This window comes from Myotis yumanensis, unplaced genomic scaffold (assembly GCF_028538775.1).
Source record: "Myotis yumanensis isolate MYYU_CA2020_CCGP unplaced genomic scaffold, mMyoYum1.0.hap1 SCAF_13, whole genome shotgun sequence".
In the NCBI taxonomy this organism is placed as follows: Eukaryota; Metazoa; Chordata; class Mammalia; order Chiroptera; family Vespertilionidae; genus Myotis; species Myotis yumanensis.
This window is the reverse complement of record NW_027223764.1, coordinates 23523189-23536520: the sequence shown is the minus strand read 5'-3', so window position 1 is coordinate 23536520 and position 13332 is coordinate 23523189. Positions and strand designations below refer to the sequence as shown.

The following is a 13332-nucleotide window of genomic DNA, read 5'->3' as shown; positions in this document are numbered from 1 at the left end:
TGGGGATTTGTCCTCTTCCATCACTGCTGTCATCCAGGGGCCCCACTGTGTTTCAAGAGGTGTAAAATGAACATGTAACGGTCTCCCAGTATTGTTTTCCCTGCTTCCTAACTGGTTTCTACTTCCAGTCTCCACACTGACAGCCTAGGTCAGTGGTCGGCAAACTGCGGCTCGTGAGCCACATGCTGCTCTTTGGCCCCTTGAGTGTGGCTCTTCCACAAAATACCAACTTCTGCACATGGGCCACGAAGTTTCAATCGCACTGTACATGCGCGCCTGCACGTGGTATTTTGTGGAAGAGCCACACTCAACAAAGAGCCGCATGTGGCTCGCGAGCCACAGTTTGCCGACCACTGGCCTAGGTGACCCTTCTAAAATATAAGTCAGATCATATTCGAAACCCTTTAATGGATTCCTGCTTAACTAAGAATGACATCCAAAGCTCGTGTTGTGGTTCACAAAGCCGTGTGCTGTGGCTCTGATGATCTCATCTCCCTTCCCCGTCCCAGCTTCTCCTGCTCTCTAAGCTCCACCTGACTGGCATCTTGAGTCCTTCTTCAAAATCCCAAGCGATTAGGGCGACCATCTAATTTAGTGGCCAAACCAAGCCACTGTTGACAGCAAAAGGGGCATTATTAATCATTGTGCTGCGACCATAAACCAGGACTGTCCTAAGCAAATCTGGGCACACGGTCACCCTCCCTGAACTTATTGCTGTCACTGCAGCCCTCTGATCATACCAAATGCGCCTGAGGCTGAGACATACATTTGTAAATGCATTCCCGTTCTACTAGGAATGAAATTACTACAAATTGGGATGCTTCTTACAATTGGCACAGGTATTTAATATCAGGCTTCCTTCTCCCCCAAACCTGTTATTAATTTAATAGTACATCTTATGGTCAATGACATCTTACAATCATGGATACAATCATGGACACTTACGAGTGTCCCGACTAACGAGTTTTTCGAGATACGAGCCGTCTCTCGGCCTATTTTTTGCTTTGAGTTGCGAGCTAAAATTCGGGTGACGAGCCAGCTTCAGATACCCCACCGCTAGTTGGCGCAGCGAACGTCACAGTGAACGCCACAACATCAGCCCAGCATCATGTGTCTCACTCGTTCACGATTGATTTGACATACGAGTAACTTGAGTTACGAGCTCCGTCACGGAACGAATTAAACTCGTAAGTCAAGGCCCCACTGTAATTTGGTTTCTTATGTGGTATGACATAAAGGAGAATTCAATGATCGGAGAGTAGGAATACCCTCCTGCCAAGCATTTATTTCCATCGGAAAATAACAACTAAGTAACCTGGTGTTAAGCACTGGTTTCTTGTAAGCTAGTTTGGTTTGAATTGTTTACCTAAGACTGGGTTCTGAGTCAATATAAGGCCCGAGTCCAGATCAAGGAATGGAGTGAATTTACTGAGGTCACTCTGTCCCATGGAAACCTAGTTGGGAACCCCCCCCCCCCCCCCAGCTTTACCCAGGGGACTACCCTCGGTGCCACCATGGCATACCATCACACCCCTCTCCCCCACTGGAAATTGATAGAGGCAATAAGACAAAGAAACTGGTTTAGATCTGTTGGGTTTAAAAGGCCAATAAGACATTAAAATGGAAGTGGGGCTGGAAGTATCACTTGAATGAGATGTATATGGGTCACACATAATTGGGAGAAAGTATTTTCCCTGTGTCCAATATAACTGCAGTTTAGATAAACCACCAGAGGTAGGAAATGACTATATTCAACTAACAAAGAAGTTTCTGGAGTGTAAATAGCTTTCAGACTAAGTGCCAAACTGGATAGACTAGTGGTGGCTTAGTGTCTGCAGCCTTTTAGGAATATACTAGTAGACGTTTGAATAAAAGCACCGTGATTGATTAACCACAGCTGATATTGGCTCAGAAGTGGGGGATGACATGGAATTAAAGTATGATTATATTGGAAGTATTATAAAATGTTATTAAAGATGTGTTCTTTCAATAAAATAAACAACAGTAAGATAATATGCCAAATGAGAAAAAGAGTTGAAGTCAACTTACTTATTTTGTCCAATTGTCTCAAAATCTTTCACAACAATTCCAAGGGAGGATGAAAAGTCGAGTGGTATGCCCCTCAAGTCAAACTCCAAAATCTGTCCACAGAAAGGTTACGAAAACAAAAAGGCTGTTAAAAGGATCAGGGAAGACAATGAAATGTACCAACACTAATCGCTGGGTCATTATCTTCACCAATGTCAACCTTTCAAATTTATAGTTAGATGGAAGTGATTAAATTATAAATTAAATTCTAAGCCTGGAGGCTGCTGAGGACTGTGGGAAAGTAAACCAGACTTAGCCTCCAAGGACCCAGTGGTGACTCCTGGCTCCCATTTACCAGGCTCTGTGTCCCTGGACATGTCACCAACCCCTACCTCATACTCAGAGAACTGACAATGCCTACCACAATGTTGCAAAGAATAAAATAAAATGTAGATGTGAAAATGTTTTCTTCAGTGGCTATTTTTAAATTACTTGCTCTTCCTAAACATAATATTATCAAAGAGATGAATGACCTAGAAAACATTTTCTAAAATGCATCAGCCCCTCATTCAATGTCCCACTGTGGCCAGTGCTATAGTCAGATGAGACTTTCATCTTAATGCAACAAATCGCTGTCTACTGACAAATGTAAAAAAAAAAAAAAAAAAAAAATCAACACAGTACCACTGATGCCTTTGATTGATTGTGTAATAAATGAATTAAATAAAGCAGTATCTACTGATGATTTAATTCTCCTTGTAATGGGTCTGGAATGGATAGAAAATTGTCTCATAGCTCATATTAGAACACACCCACTAATTCTGATGGGTTTGGGGTTGGCATTTCATTTGGTTAGGTTTCAGTTATAAAACTGCAATTAAGTTTCTTGAGCCCTGGTTGGTTTGGCTCAGTGGATAGAGCATCAGCCTCTGGACTGAAGGGTCCCGGGTTCAATTCTGGTCAAGGGCATGTACTTCAGTCGCAGGCTCCATCCCAGACCCTGGTTGGGATACATGCAGGAGGCAACCAATCGGTATGTCTCCCACATCAATGTTTTTCTCTCTCTATCTTTCCCTCTCCCTTCCACTCTCTCTAAAAATCAACGCAAAAAATATCCTCGGGCAAGGATTACCAACAAAAAAAGTTCGCTTGATAAATACTTTTGCAATATGAGGGGGGAAATGGGAGGGAAACAAAATGGGGTCAGATGGATGATGCCCTGCGGAGGACACACCTGCTCACATGATCGTACACCTCTCTGCCATCGCCCGTGTGGTGTGACCTCGAATATAAAGAGGACCGCTAGCATCACTCAGACCCAAAGCACTAAATGCACGTGTACGTGTACTTTTATTTATTTTATTCTTGGAGCTCTGTGGGAGGGCTTTTCAGAAAGGCATTAAGAAGCTTCTTGCCTTCACCTCATTCAATGAGAAGGTTCGGTCTTTCTCATACGGAGATATTGACACTAGTTGGGAGAGGAAGTCTTCACAGCCTCCGACTTAGTGAAAATATCAAAGACATTTATCACTGCCCTTACCCAGGGAGGTGTGACTGGCTATTGGAAAAAACAATGGGGCTGACAATCAACTTTTCAAAAATTAGCCAGCATAGGAAAATCCTACTCAGTGGAAGGAATTACAATTTTCACATATCTATAAATGTATTAAATACAGGGGAGGGGGATAAATAAATTATATTATATCCCTTCAATGCAATATTACATAGTCATTCAAGATGCTTTTGAATGAAATGATATGGGTATGTGCTTAGGATATAATAGTAAAAAAGTAGGATAAGAAACTGTACTTGCTTTATGAAGCTAATTTGCTAATTTTAAGACATCATGTTTTATTAAATATATTTAGTCAATAAACATTTATTGATATATCCCATATGTTAACAGTAGTTGTTTCTGGATCGTAGGACCAAAAGTAATATTTTTTTTTTTTGTTAATCCTCACCTGAGGATATTTCCTCCATTGATTTTTAGAGAGAGTGAGAGGGAGGGAGAGAGAAACATCTATGTGAGAGAAACACATTGACTAGTTGCCTCCCACATGCTCCCCAACTGGAGCTGGGGATCGAACCTGCAGCCCAGATACGTGCCCTTGACCAGGAACCAACCTGCGACCCTTTGGCTCACAGTCTGAGGCTCTACCACTGAGCCACACCAGCTAGGGCCAAAGGTAATTTTTTATGCTGATCTGAAGTTTTCAAAATTTTTACGTTAAATACTGGTATATATTATTTTGTCAAAATAAGAACAGTAAATATCTTGACTCAGCCAGACACACAAAGTATCATGTGATACACTCTTGATTAGTCACAGGCATATGTTTTTAACTATGGAGCGTTCCCTCTGGGACTCTGGAGATGTTCTAATACCATCCCTTGCTCTACAGATGTGCCCACATAGACAACATGACTGGACCAAGGCCGCATAGCAAGCTCAAGGCTGCTCCAGGCTAGAACCCAGCCCTCTTCACCGCACCGCTCACCACACCTCCACTGCACAGGACATGCCACTGTGCTCTGTCTCCTTGAACTGCTCTGCTGTCTCCTTGGCCACATAGGGAGACGGAAGGGGTGGGGGCGAAATGCAGAGATTCTCCTTCCAAAGGGAAGTGTCCACCTCTGACCAAAGATGGGGTCACCAGATGTAGCTTATTCATTGAAACAAAGTTAAAAAAAAAAATGAAGTCACCTCATTCCAGACAGGGTTGAGTTCACTATCAATTTTCTTTGTTTTCTTTTTCTCATCTGCAAATAAAAAATAAGAGATACCAACAATTAGACGTATTTATAGAGCAGGTACCATTCACTTGTTCATTCAAAGAACATTTCCCTGAAGGCCAACGATGTGCCTGGCTGTCCCTTTCATCTGTCTAGGGTAGGGGCTCTCTGAATCAAAGTTTTCCAAACCCAACAGCAGGTTTCAGTCTAAAACGTTTTTCCCATCCCCAGGTCTAGGGATGGGGGACTCAAAATCATGGAAATATGAAAACACCGAAATCCCCTGCCTCTCCCTCACCAGTTCCTGTAGACCAAGATTACGCAGGGCCTCTGTCTCTCCAGCTTTTTGCAGAAAGAAACCAACACAGCTAACCTTTGGCATGTAGGTGTCCCCATTTTATAAATGAGGACACAAGACTCAAAGGAGTGAAGAAGGGTGTCGGAGCTCACACGTGGCAGAGGTGCGCTGGCAGGACCCGGAGTTTCAGCTCTGAAGTCCATGCTGCCTCTGTGTGTGGTCAAGATCCTGACCGTTTAAAGATTAAGCTGGACTCCCTCCCACAGGCCTCAGCACAAGGTAATTCACAGGTAAACACTTTCCAGGACCCACAGAGAGTTGGGGGGTTGCTGCCTTTACTCCTGGTCCACCTTTTCTGAAGACACAAGGTTGTCTTTGTGTCGGAGACTCGATAGCACACCTACCTACCTGGTCGAGTCAACGTCAATCCAGCTGGTGTGTAAGTTTTCTTGGAGCGAAGTCCCAAGAGCAGGGGCTCCTATTAGGCCCCTCTGTCCCCAGATCCTTACCAAAATCAGAGCTAATGTTTGCTCATCTGTTTTCAGAAAACAAACCAGCTTTTCCTCCTGTGTGTCTCTTTTACCATCACTCAAAACACAGCACTTCTGACACCAGATGTATGGAGCGGAGTCCCCCACCAAACAACTGTCTCCGATACCAGGTGGGTGTCCTACAATTTAACCCCGTTCTGACGCTATCTGCCTGGAGAAAGCTCCAGATCTCACAGGTTAAGGGCTCAGTCCCACAAGACGGCCGCCCCTCCCACTTCAGACACCAAAAGCAAGTCCAGGTTGTCACCTGTGCTTCCGACAGTTCACTTATAAACCACCCCCTCTTAGCCAGAGCGCCTCATAGAACTCAGCGAAACACTCATGTTACCAGTTTATTAAAGGATATCATAAAGGATGCTGATGCGCAGCCAGATGAGATACATACAGCAAGGTCTGAGAGGGTCCCAAGCTCTGTCCCCAGGGAGTTAGGGTGCATCACCCTCCCAGTACATGAATGTGCTCCCCTGCCTAGAAGAGTGGGGAGGAGGGGGGGGGGCTGAAAATTCCAAGCTTCTCATTCCGGCCTGGTGTTTCTGGGACCAGCCCTCACCCAGGAGTCCCCCCAGAGTGGCCTCGTGAGAACAAATGATACTCCTAGTGCTTTTATCACTTAGGAATTTACAAGGGTTTTAGGAGCCCTGTGTCAGGAACAGGGTCAAAGACCAACTATTAGAACAAGACATGCTCCTGCTGCTTGTATTACGTAGGACATTACAAGGGTTTTAAAAGCTCTGTGTCAGGAACAGGGTTGCAGGGAGAGACCAACATATCTATTTTCTATTCTCTCACATCATCTATTCTTCTTAAAAATCCGAGGAGGTATGTACAGTTATTTCCATCCCTCTTTCACAGCTAAGGAAATTGAGAAGCTAAATAACGTACTCAGTCACCCAGTTAGTAAGAAGCAGGGTCAGGTTTTGAACCCAGGCAGTCTCCCGTTGGTGGCCACACTTTGAACCAATCCTCAGCTTCCCCTCCACTACAGCGAAATGTAGGAGGTAATGTGTTTTGTTCAGCAGAATGCCACATTGCTAAGGCTCCCAGCACACGGCCAACAGTGGGACTCACCACCTCATTCTTCCGAGACCTCAGCATAGCAAAGCCATGAGTCATCACCCTCCCTCTGCTAAGCATTAACTTTTCCACTTGAGTGGGCTCCCAAAGCCTCGCTGGCTTCCCTTTCCAAACTGCAGCATGACCCTACCAAACTCCTGCCTGGACCCGTGAGCTCTGACTGTGGCCCTTCTGTGGGGCTCATGCCCCCTCACTGGGTCTGAGTCTGATGTCACTAGCAGCTGTCCTGGTGTCCTCTCCCACACTTCCATGCCCACTCACCCTCCCCTCATCCACAGACACCTCTCAATCTTCCTCTCTGGTTACAGTACAAGTGCTCTGGAGAGAAAGAGGATCCGTGCAACGGATTTTTCAGCAGACGGAGTTGGGTAAAATGGCTTCTGCCCACAATTACAGCAGCTTCCCCTAAATATCCACCTACAAGGGCCAGGCTGTGCTTTCTACTGCATGTCTACATCCTTAAGACAGCCCTGCAAGGTCAACATTCTCATCCCCATTTCACCGACAAGGAATTGAGAGAAGCTGGTTAACTCGTCTAAGGTCACCCAGCTAATAAGGAAACAGAGCCAGAATCCGAACCTACATCAGGTACCAAACCTGAGTGTGTGTTTGCTACCACACCGCAGTGCCTCACTGGAAGCTGCCAGAAACATTGGATAAAGAAGACACATGAAATGAGACACTCAAAGTCCTGATTTTACTATCTAATTTAATATTCATTAGTGTGATTACTTAATTAGTGACTCTCTGTACTATAAACTCAGTAAAGAATTGTATTTTTTAAAAATAACTGTTATATCTTCAGTACAAAAAGCGATACCTGGCATAAAACAGTTTGTTAATAAAGTACTGATAAACGAATAACTGGATGAATTGTTACATAGTAAGAACTCAATAAACTCATAGTGAGGACCATGGGATAAAAAAGAAAATGCATAAATATCATATGTGGCTTGGCATCCTTGGGAGTTTGACCGGAAGACCGGGAGTTCGATCACTTGCTATGACGTGCGCTGACCACCGGGGGTGGTGCAGAATGAAGGAAGGCCTTGGTCAACAACCGGCAGCTGGGGAAGGGAGGCCCCGGTTGGCTGCCAGAAGGAAGGCCCGGGGCAGCCAGAAGGCCCCGATCGGTCCTGATTGCTGGCCAGGCCTAGGGACCTTACCCATGCACAAATTTCGTGCACCGGGCCTCTAATAAATATATATATATTATATATATATATATAATATATATATAAAAAATATATATATACATATATAATATATATATTATATATATTATATAATATATATGTCTATATATATAATATATATATTATATATAATATATGTAATATATATAATATATATTATATATTATATATTATATATTATATATTATATATTATATATTATATATATATAGATATAGATATAGATATATAGCCAGTGATGGGAATAATGAGTGGCCAGGTCAGGCAAAGGGACCTCATAACTCAGCCCATGGGAATGGTCAGTAAGTGAGTTCTTCCACAAACCTTAATCTACAACATCATTCTTCCATCCAACAAATATCTTTGAAATATCACTTGTCAGGCACTGAGCTGGACACTGTGGGGAATACAAAGATACCTAAGACATGGTTCCTGCTCTCAGGTGGTCCAGTGGGGAGGTAGATGTGGCCAGGTGACTGATATAGACAGATGGCTTCAGTTGGCATCAGAGAGGTACAGATGAAAATACAAATTCAGGAGAAGGGGAGGCGACTTGGGGCTGTGGGCACCAGGTAAGGCCTTGAGGAGGAAGCAGAGGCTGAGCTGGGGATCACAGGACAAGGATGGACTGGATGTGGAGCTGGGAGAAAAGGTAACTCCAGGCAGGGGAAATGGGGTGGGTGGGTCAGCCACCGAGGCAAAGAGAACAGGTCATGTCTAGGGACACTGCACAGCCCAATTGGCTGGAACCAAGGGATGTGGAAGGGAGTAAAGGCAACCAAGCTGTGTGGGAAGGTTATGGTCACACCAACCAAGCTGTGTGGGAAGGTTATGGTCACACCAACCAAGCTGTGTGGGAAGGTTATGGTCACACCGTAAAGACGTGAATGCCAGGCTAAGCTTCATTTGGCTGATACAAGCCACTTGGGAAGGAGGGTGTTAGAAACTGGGCTTTGTAACGTCAAAAAGTTCATAATCCAACACAAAAAAAATAAAGTTGCCCAACAACTCTTCCAATATATTTTCCTAAAGACGTGATTCAGTTGTGTGTGGAGAACAAAGGGGACCGGTTGAGTCCCAGCTGATGTAGGCTGACCGCAGATCAGATGGGGCTATTCAGGTGGAACTTCCTGTGCTCCTGCACTTGGACACAATGTTCGTGCTAAGGGCACTGCCCTCTATCCTGAATCACTTAATGGAGCCAATTATACCTTCAACTTTACTCAGTTGAATTCTTCCTTTAAAAGACAAAACGATATGATCTCAGGACTGGTCTGATTCTAGACCCCATGCATTTAAACACTGACCTCTTATCTCCCTAGCTAAGAGGGGAAGGTTAAGTCGCTGGCATTAGCTCCTCTCCTCCTGGAAAGCAAACCAGTTCTCCCTTCGGGAGAATCCCTTCCAAGGAGGAGACTGATTTCTATCAAAATGTGTATACATTGCATTTTGTTGAAAGCCTATTTTTACACATAGACATGTGTGTGTAGGGGGTGGGGGGTGGGGAAGGGTAGATAAATTCTTTTTTTAAAATAGATAAATTCCTTTATTACCAGAAGCCACAGAGTCACATGTTTATATTACTAGTATTCAGTTATTCAATTCCACCTCTTAAAAAAAAAAGTTGAAATTGCAGGCACTAAACATCAGATTAAATTATGGAAAATTTCCCTTCTCCATTCTCACCACCTTCCCCTCTTCCCACTCTGATTTTATTAAGATGACTATGTCTTCCTATGGAAAGGAATTAAATACTTTCAGCCCAGAACATTACAACAGATTCAAATGCAGAATACACCCTAGACCAGAACTCAAGGCATTCTTTGGGGCATTTCCTGTTTTCTGATTAGCTACGCCTGCTTCTCTCTCAGTTTTGTGAAGGTCACCGTTGCAGTAATTAACCTGCACGCCAACTTCTGAGTAACATTTCCCTGAGAACTGAACAAACACTCTTTGCCAAGCCAGCATGCTCCCTCTTGCACGGAACCATTTCCTTTGCTATTCACCTACCAGACAGTGTGTTGGACTCTTACTGAAAAGGCTCAAGAGACACTGTGACTCCTAAGGCTGGATTGCTGAGCGGACCAGTGTGATTAGTTAATTTTGTGTGTCAACTTGGCTAAGCTGTGATGCCAGCTGTTTGGACAAACACTGGTCTAGATGTTGTGATGAAGGCATTTTATAGATGTGATTAACATTTATAATCAACTAGAGGCCCAGTGCACTGGTAAGGTCCCTAGCGGCTGCCAGCTGCCGGCCTGGTACTCCCTCCCTTCCCCAGGCTGGCCCCGCCCCCTGGTCGAACTCCCAGATGAACTCCCGGTGGAGGGGACAATTTGCATACTATGCTTGTATTATATAGGATTGTTTTTCAGTAAAGCAGATTACTCTCCATAATATGGGTGGGCTTTGTCCAAATACTAGTAGTTGAAGGCCTTAAGAGCAAAAACTGAGGTTTCCTGGAGAAGGAATTCTGCCTCAAGACTGTAATCCTGCCTCTGACAGAAATCCTGCCAGAGTTTCCAGCCTACCAGCCTGCCCCACAAATTTCAGACTTGCCAGCCCCCTATAATCACATGAGTTAATTCCTTAAATTAAATCTCTCTATATATATGCTAGTATATATCTCTCTATCTTCCTCTCTCTCTCTCTCTCTCTCTCTCTCTCTCTCACACACACACACACACACACACACACACTCTATCACACACACACACACACACACACACCCTATTCTCTGGAGAGCCAGGTGCTCATGGAGTAACAGCTATAATGGTAACACATTTTAAATATTTCCGAAGACACACCATTGCACAGAGCCTTAACAATTCTGCAGGGAAAAGGGCAGGTGTTGGCCCAGCATTTCTGATTGGACTTTCACATCAGTTAACTCTCCATTTCTTTGAGCTGCTATCTCTGGGAGACATAAGGTTCAACCATTGACCTCAGAGTCCCTCGTGTGAATTTAGAATAGATAATCCCTAAGTTTTCTTCCAGGTACATGAGTCTTACGAAGTCCCCCTGAGTCCCGATTGGTTAGATTGCTATGTCTTACTAAAGGGCCCCAGAAGATGTGGAGGTGCCATTTACAAAGCTTCCCTAAGTAACTCAGCTCTTTGGTAGGCAAAATAAGCAGATCAGCCATGCAGCTAAACTTGACCTCCCATTCGGAAGTACTTCTTCATCTTCTCTGTGTCCCCAGGTCACGGACCCTTCGTTTTGAAAAATATTCACACATACACACAAAGTCACCCACTATTTGGCCTAGAATTTCACAGATCCCACCCCTACCCCCACCCCTGAAGCCCACTCATGCATGGTTAACAGTTATGAAGTACTATGAACTAGTCACTGTTCCCAGTATCTTCCATGGACTGTCTCATTTAATCTTTACAAAACACTAAGAGGTGAATTCTGTTATGACCATCCCCAGTTACAAAGGAGGAAGCCAAGACACAGAGAGGTTAAGCAATTTACCAGAGGTCACATGGCTAGGAAGTGGTAGAGCTGGGATCCAGACTCTGGCAAAGAGACACAGAGCAGTCTCCAAAGTTGGAGATTAATACTGGATAATGACTCCTTGAAGGCTGAAGCCGTATTTTATTAATATTGTTATTCTCCCCAGGGTGCTCACTGCATAGGAATCCCTCCATGATTTGAATGAATTGGACTTCTTAAGCTCATAAAAGTATTATTACTAGAGTTGCTGGAGGATGACTATCAAGTGCTCAGCACAGGGCCCAGAAAGCTCAACAAGAGCTAGGACTTCTTATTATAGCAGCTGGGCAGCAGCCCTTGTGGACCCAGGCGGTTGTCCAGGCTGTGGCGCCCTTCCTGGAGGGCAGGGCCCAGAGGAAGTGCTCAGTGGCACCGGGCACAGCCCTGGTGGAATAGTTCTCTCACCTGGCTCCGTTCCAGAGCTCTGAGGGCCCCTGGGGCAGCTGGTATGTGGGCAGTGTCTACTTCTCCCTGGCAGCCACCAGCATCTGGGAGAATTCCCACAAGAGCCAGGAAGGCTCTGGGAAGGGCCAGCAGGAGAGTCCTCTGTCCTCAGGACTTAGAGCAGCAGTTCTCAACCTGTGGGTCGAGACCCCTTTGGGGGTCGAACGACCCTTTCACAGGGGTCGCCTAAGACCATCAAAAAACACATATATAATTACATATTGTTTTTGTGATTAATCACTATGCTTTAATTATGTTCAATTTGTAACAATGAAAATACATGCTGCATATCAGATATTTACATTACGATTCATAACAGTAGCAAAATTACAGTTATGAAGTAGCAACGAAAATAACTTTATGGTTGGGGGTCACCACAACATGAGGAACTGTATTAAAGGGTCGCAGCATTAGGAAGGTTGAGAACCACTGACTTAGAGGAACCCGTGGGGAGCTCGAGACATGTGGCCCGCTCAGGTCAAGCTGGCTAAAGCAGTATCTCTGACTTTTTATTTCCCAAACCTGGCTGCCCTGCGGCTCCAGGAGAGGTTGCCAAACGGGTTCTAGGGGAAAGGCATTTTGGCCAAAAGGCAGCTGTGATACAAAGCAAGGCTGTGTTTGCACATTTCTGAAGCAGTCACTGATACCACTGATCAACAGGAACGCCCAGGCAGAAAGGCGGGCAGGGTCCCCGCCCCGCTTTCCGCATCCAGTGCCCCACTGGCCTCTGGAGATGCCCTTTCAGGCACACAACTCTTGGATCAAAACCAAATCCGAGGGAACTGCGGGCAAGCTGAGTGGATCTGAATGACTCATACAGAATCTTCTTCCTAACGGCTGGCCCCAGGGAGTGGTCATGCTCCAGCTCTGCCAGCTGCCCGGCTGCAGGTGGGGGAAGCCCAGGTAGGCCAGGCACCTGGACTGGCTGCCTCGATCGAGAACGGAGCCTTGTGCCCTTTTGGTTTGTTCGTTTATTTTGCATGTGAGCATCTATTCTGTGTGTGGCACGCTAAACACATTCACATCTAATCCTCACAAGGGAGGTATTAGAAATCCCCATTTGACTGATGAGGAAAATGGAGGTTCTGTGATGGGAACTGTCTTGCCAAAGACCCCGGAGCTAAGTAGCAGAGCTGAGCTGCAGCCCCAAGTCGGTTTCATTTCCAAACCTGTGCTCTTTATTAACTCCTTGAGCTGAGGGTACCAGGCGACCTGCCACATTGTCACCATTACAGCCGAGTGACTTTGGGCCATTTACTCCAACTCCCTGTATCTAGTTTTCTTCATTAATAAATATTGGTACCTAATGCCCAGGAATAATGGCTGCCATATATAGGGCTCCTAATATGCCAGGCACTCTTCCAGGGGCTTTGCATATGTTACTTGTCACTATTATCATCCTTCTTTTGAGTAAAATTAAGTCGCTTGTCCAGGGCCACCTGCTAGTAAGAAACAAAGCCAGGATTTGAATGCAGCTGTTCTGGTCCCTAAGCCTCTTAGGCTCTCC

At 44.9% G+C, this 13332-nt stretch overlaps 1 protein-coding gene across 1 annotated transcript in view; it reads right to left on the bottom strand.

Annotated features, from left to right (window-relative positions):
- Positions 1-13332, bottom strand: part of MYOF (myoferlin) — a 142702-nt gene that overhangs the window by 118235 nt on the left and 11135 nt on the right. Inside the window, 2 exon segments of the mRNA XM_070432690.1 lie at positions 2050-2141; positions 4736-4791. Coding sequence (XP_070288791.1) covers positions 2050-2141; positions 4736-4791 — 148 coding nt within the window.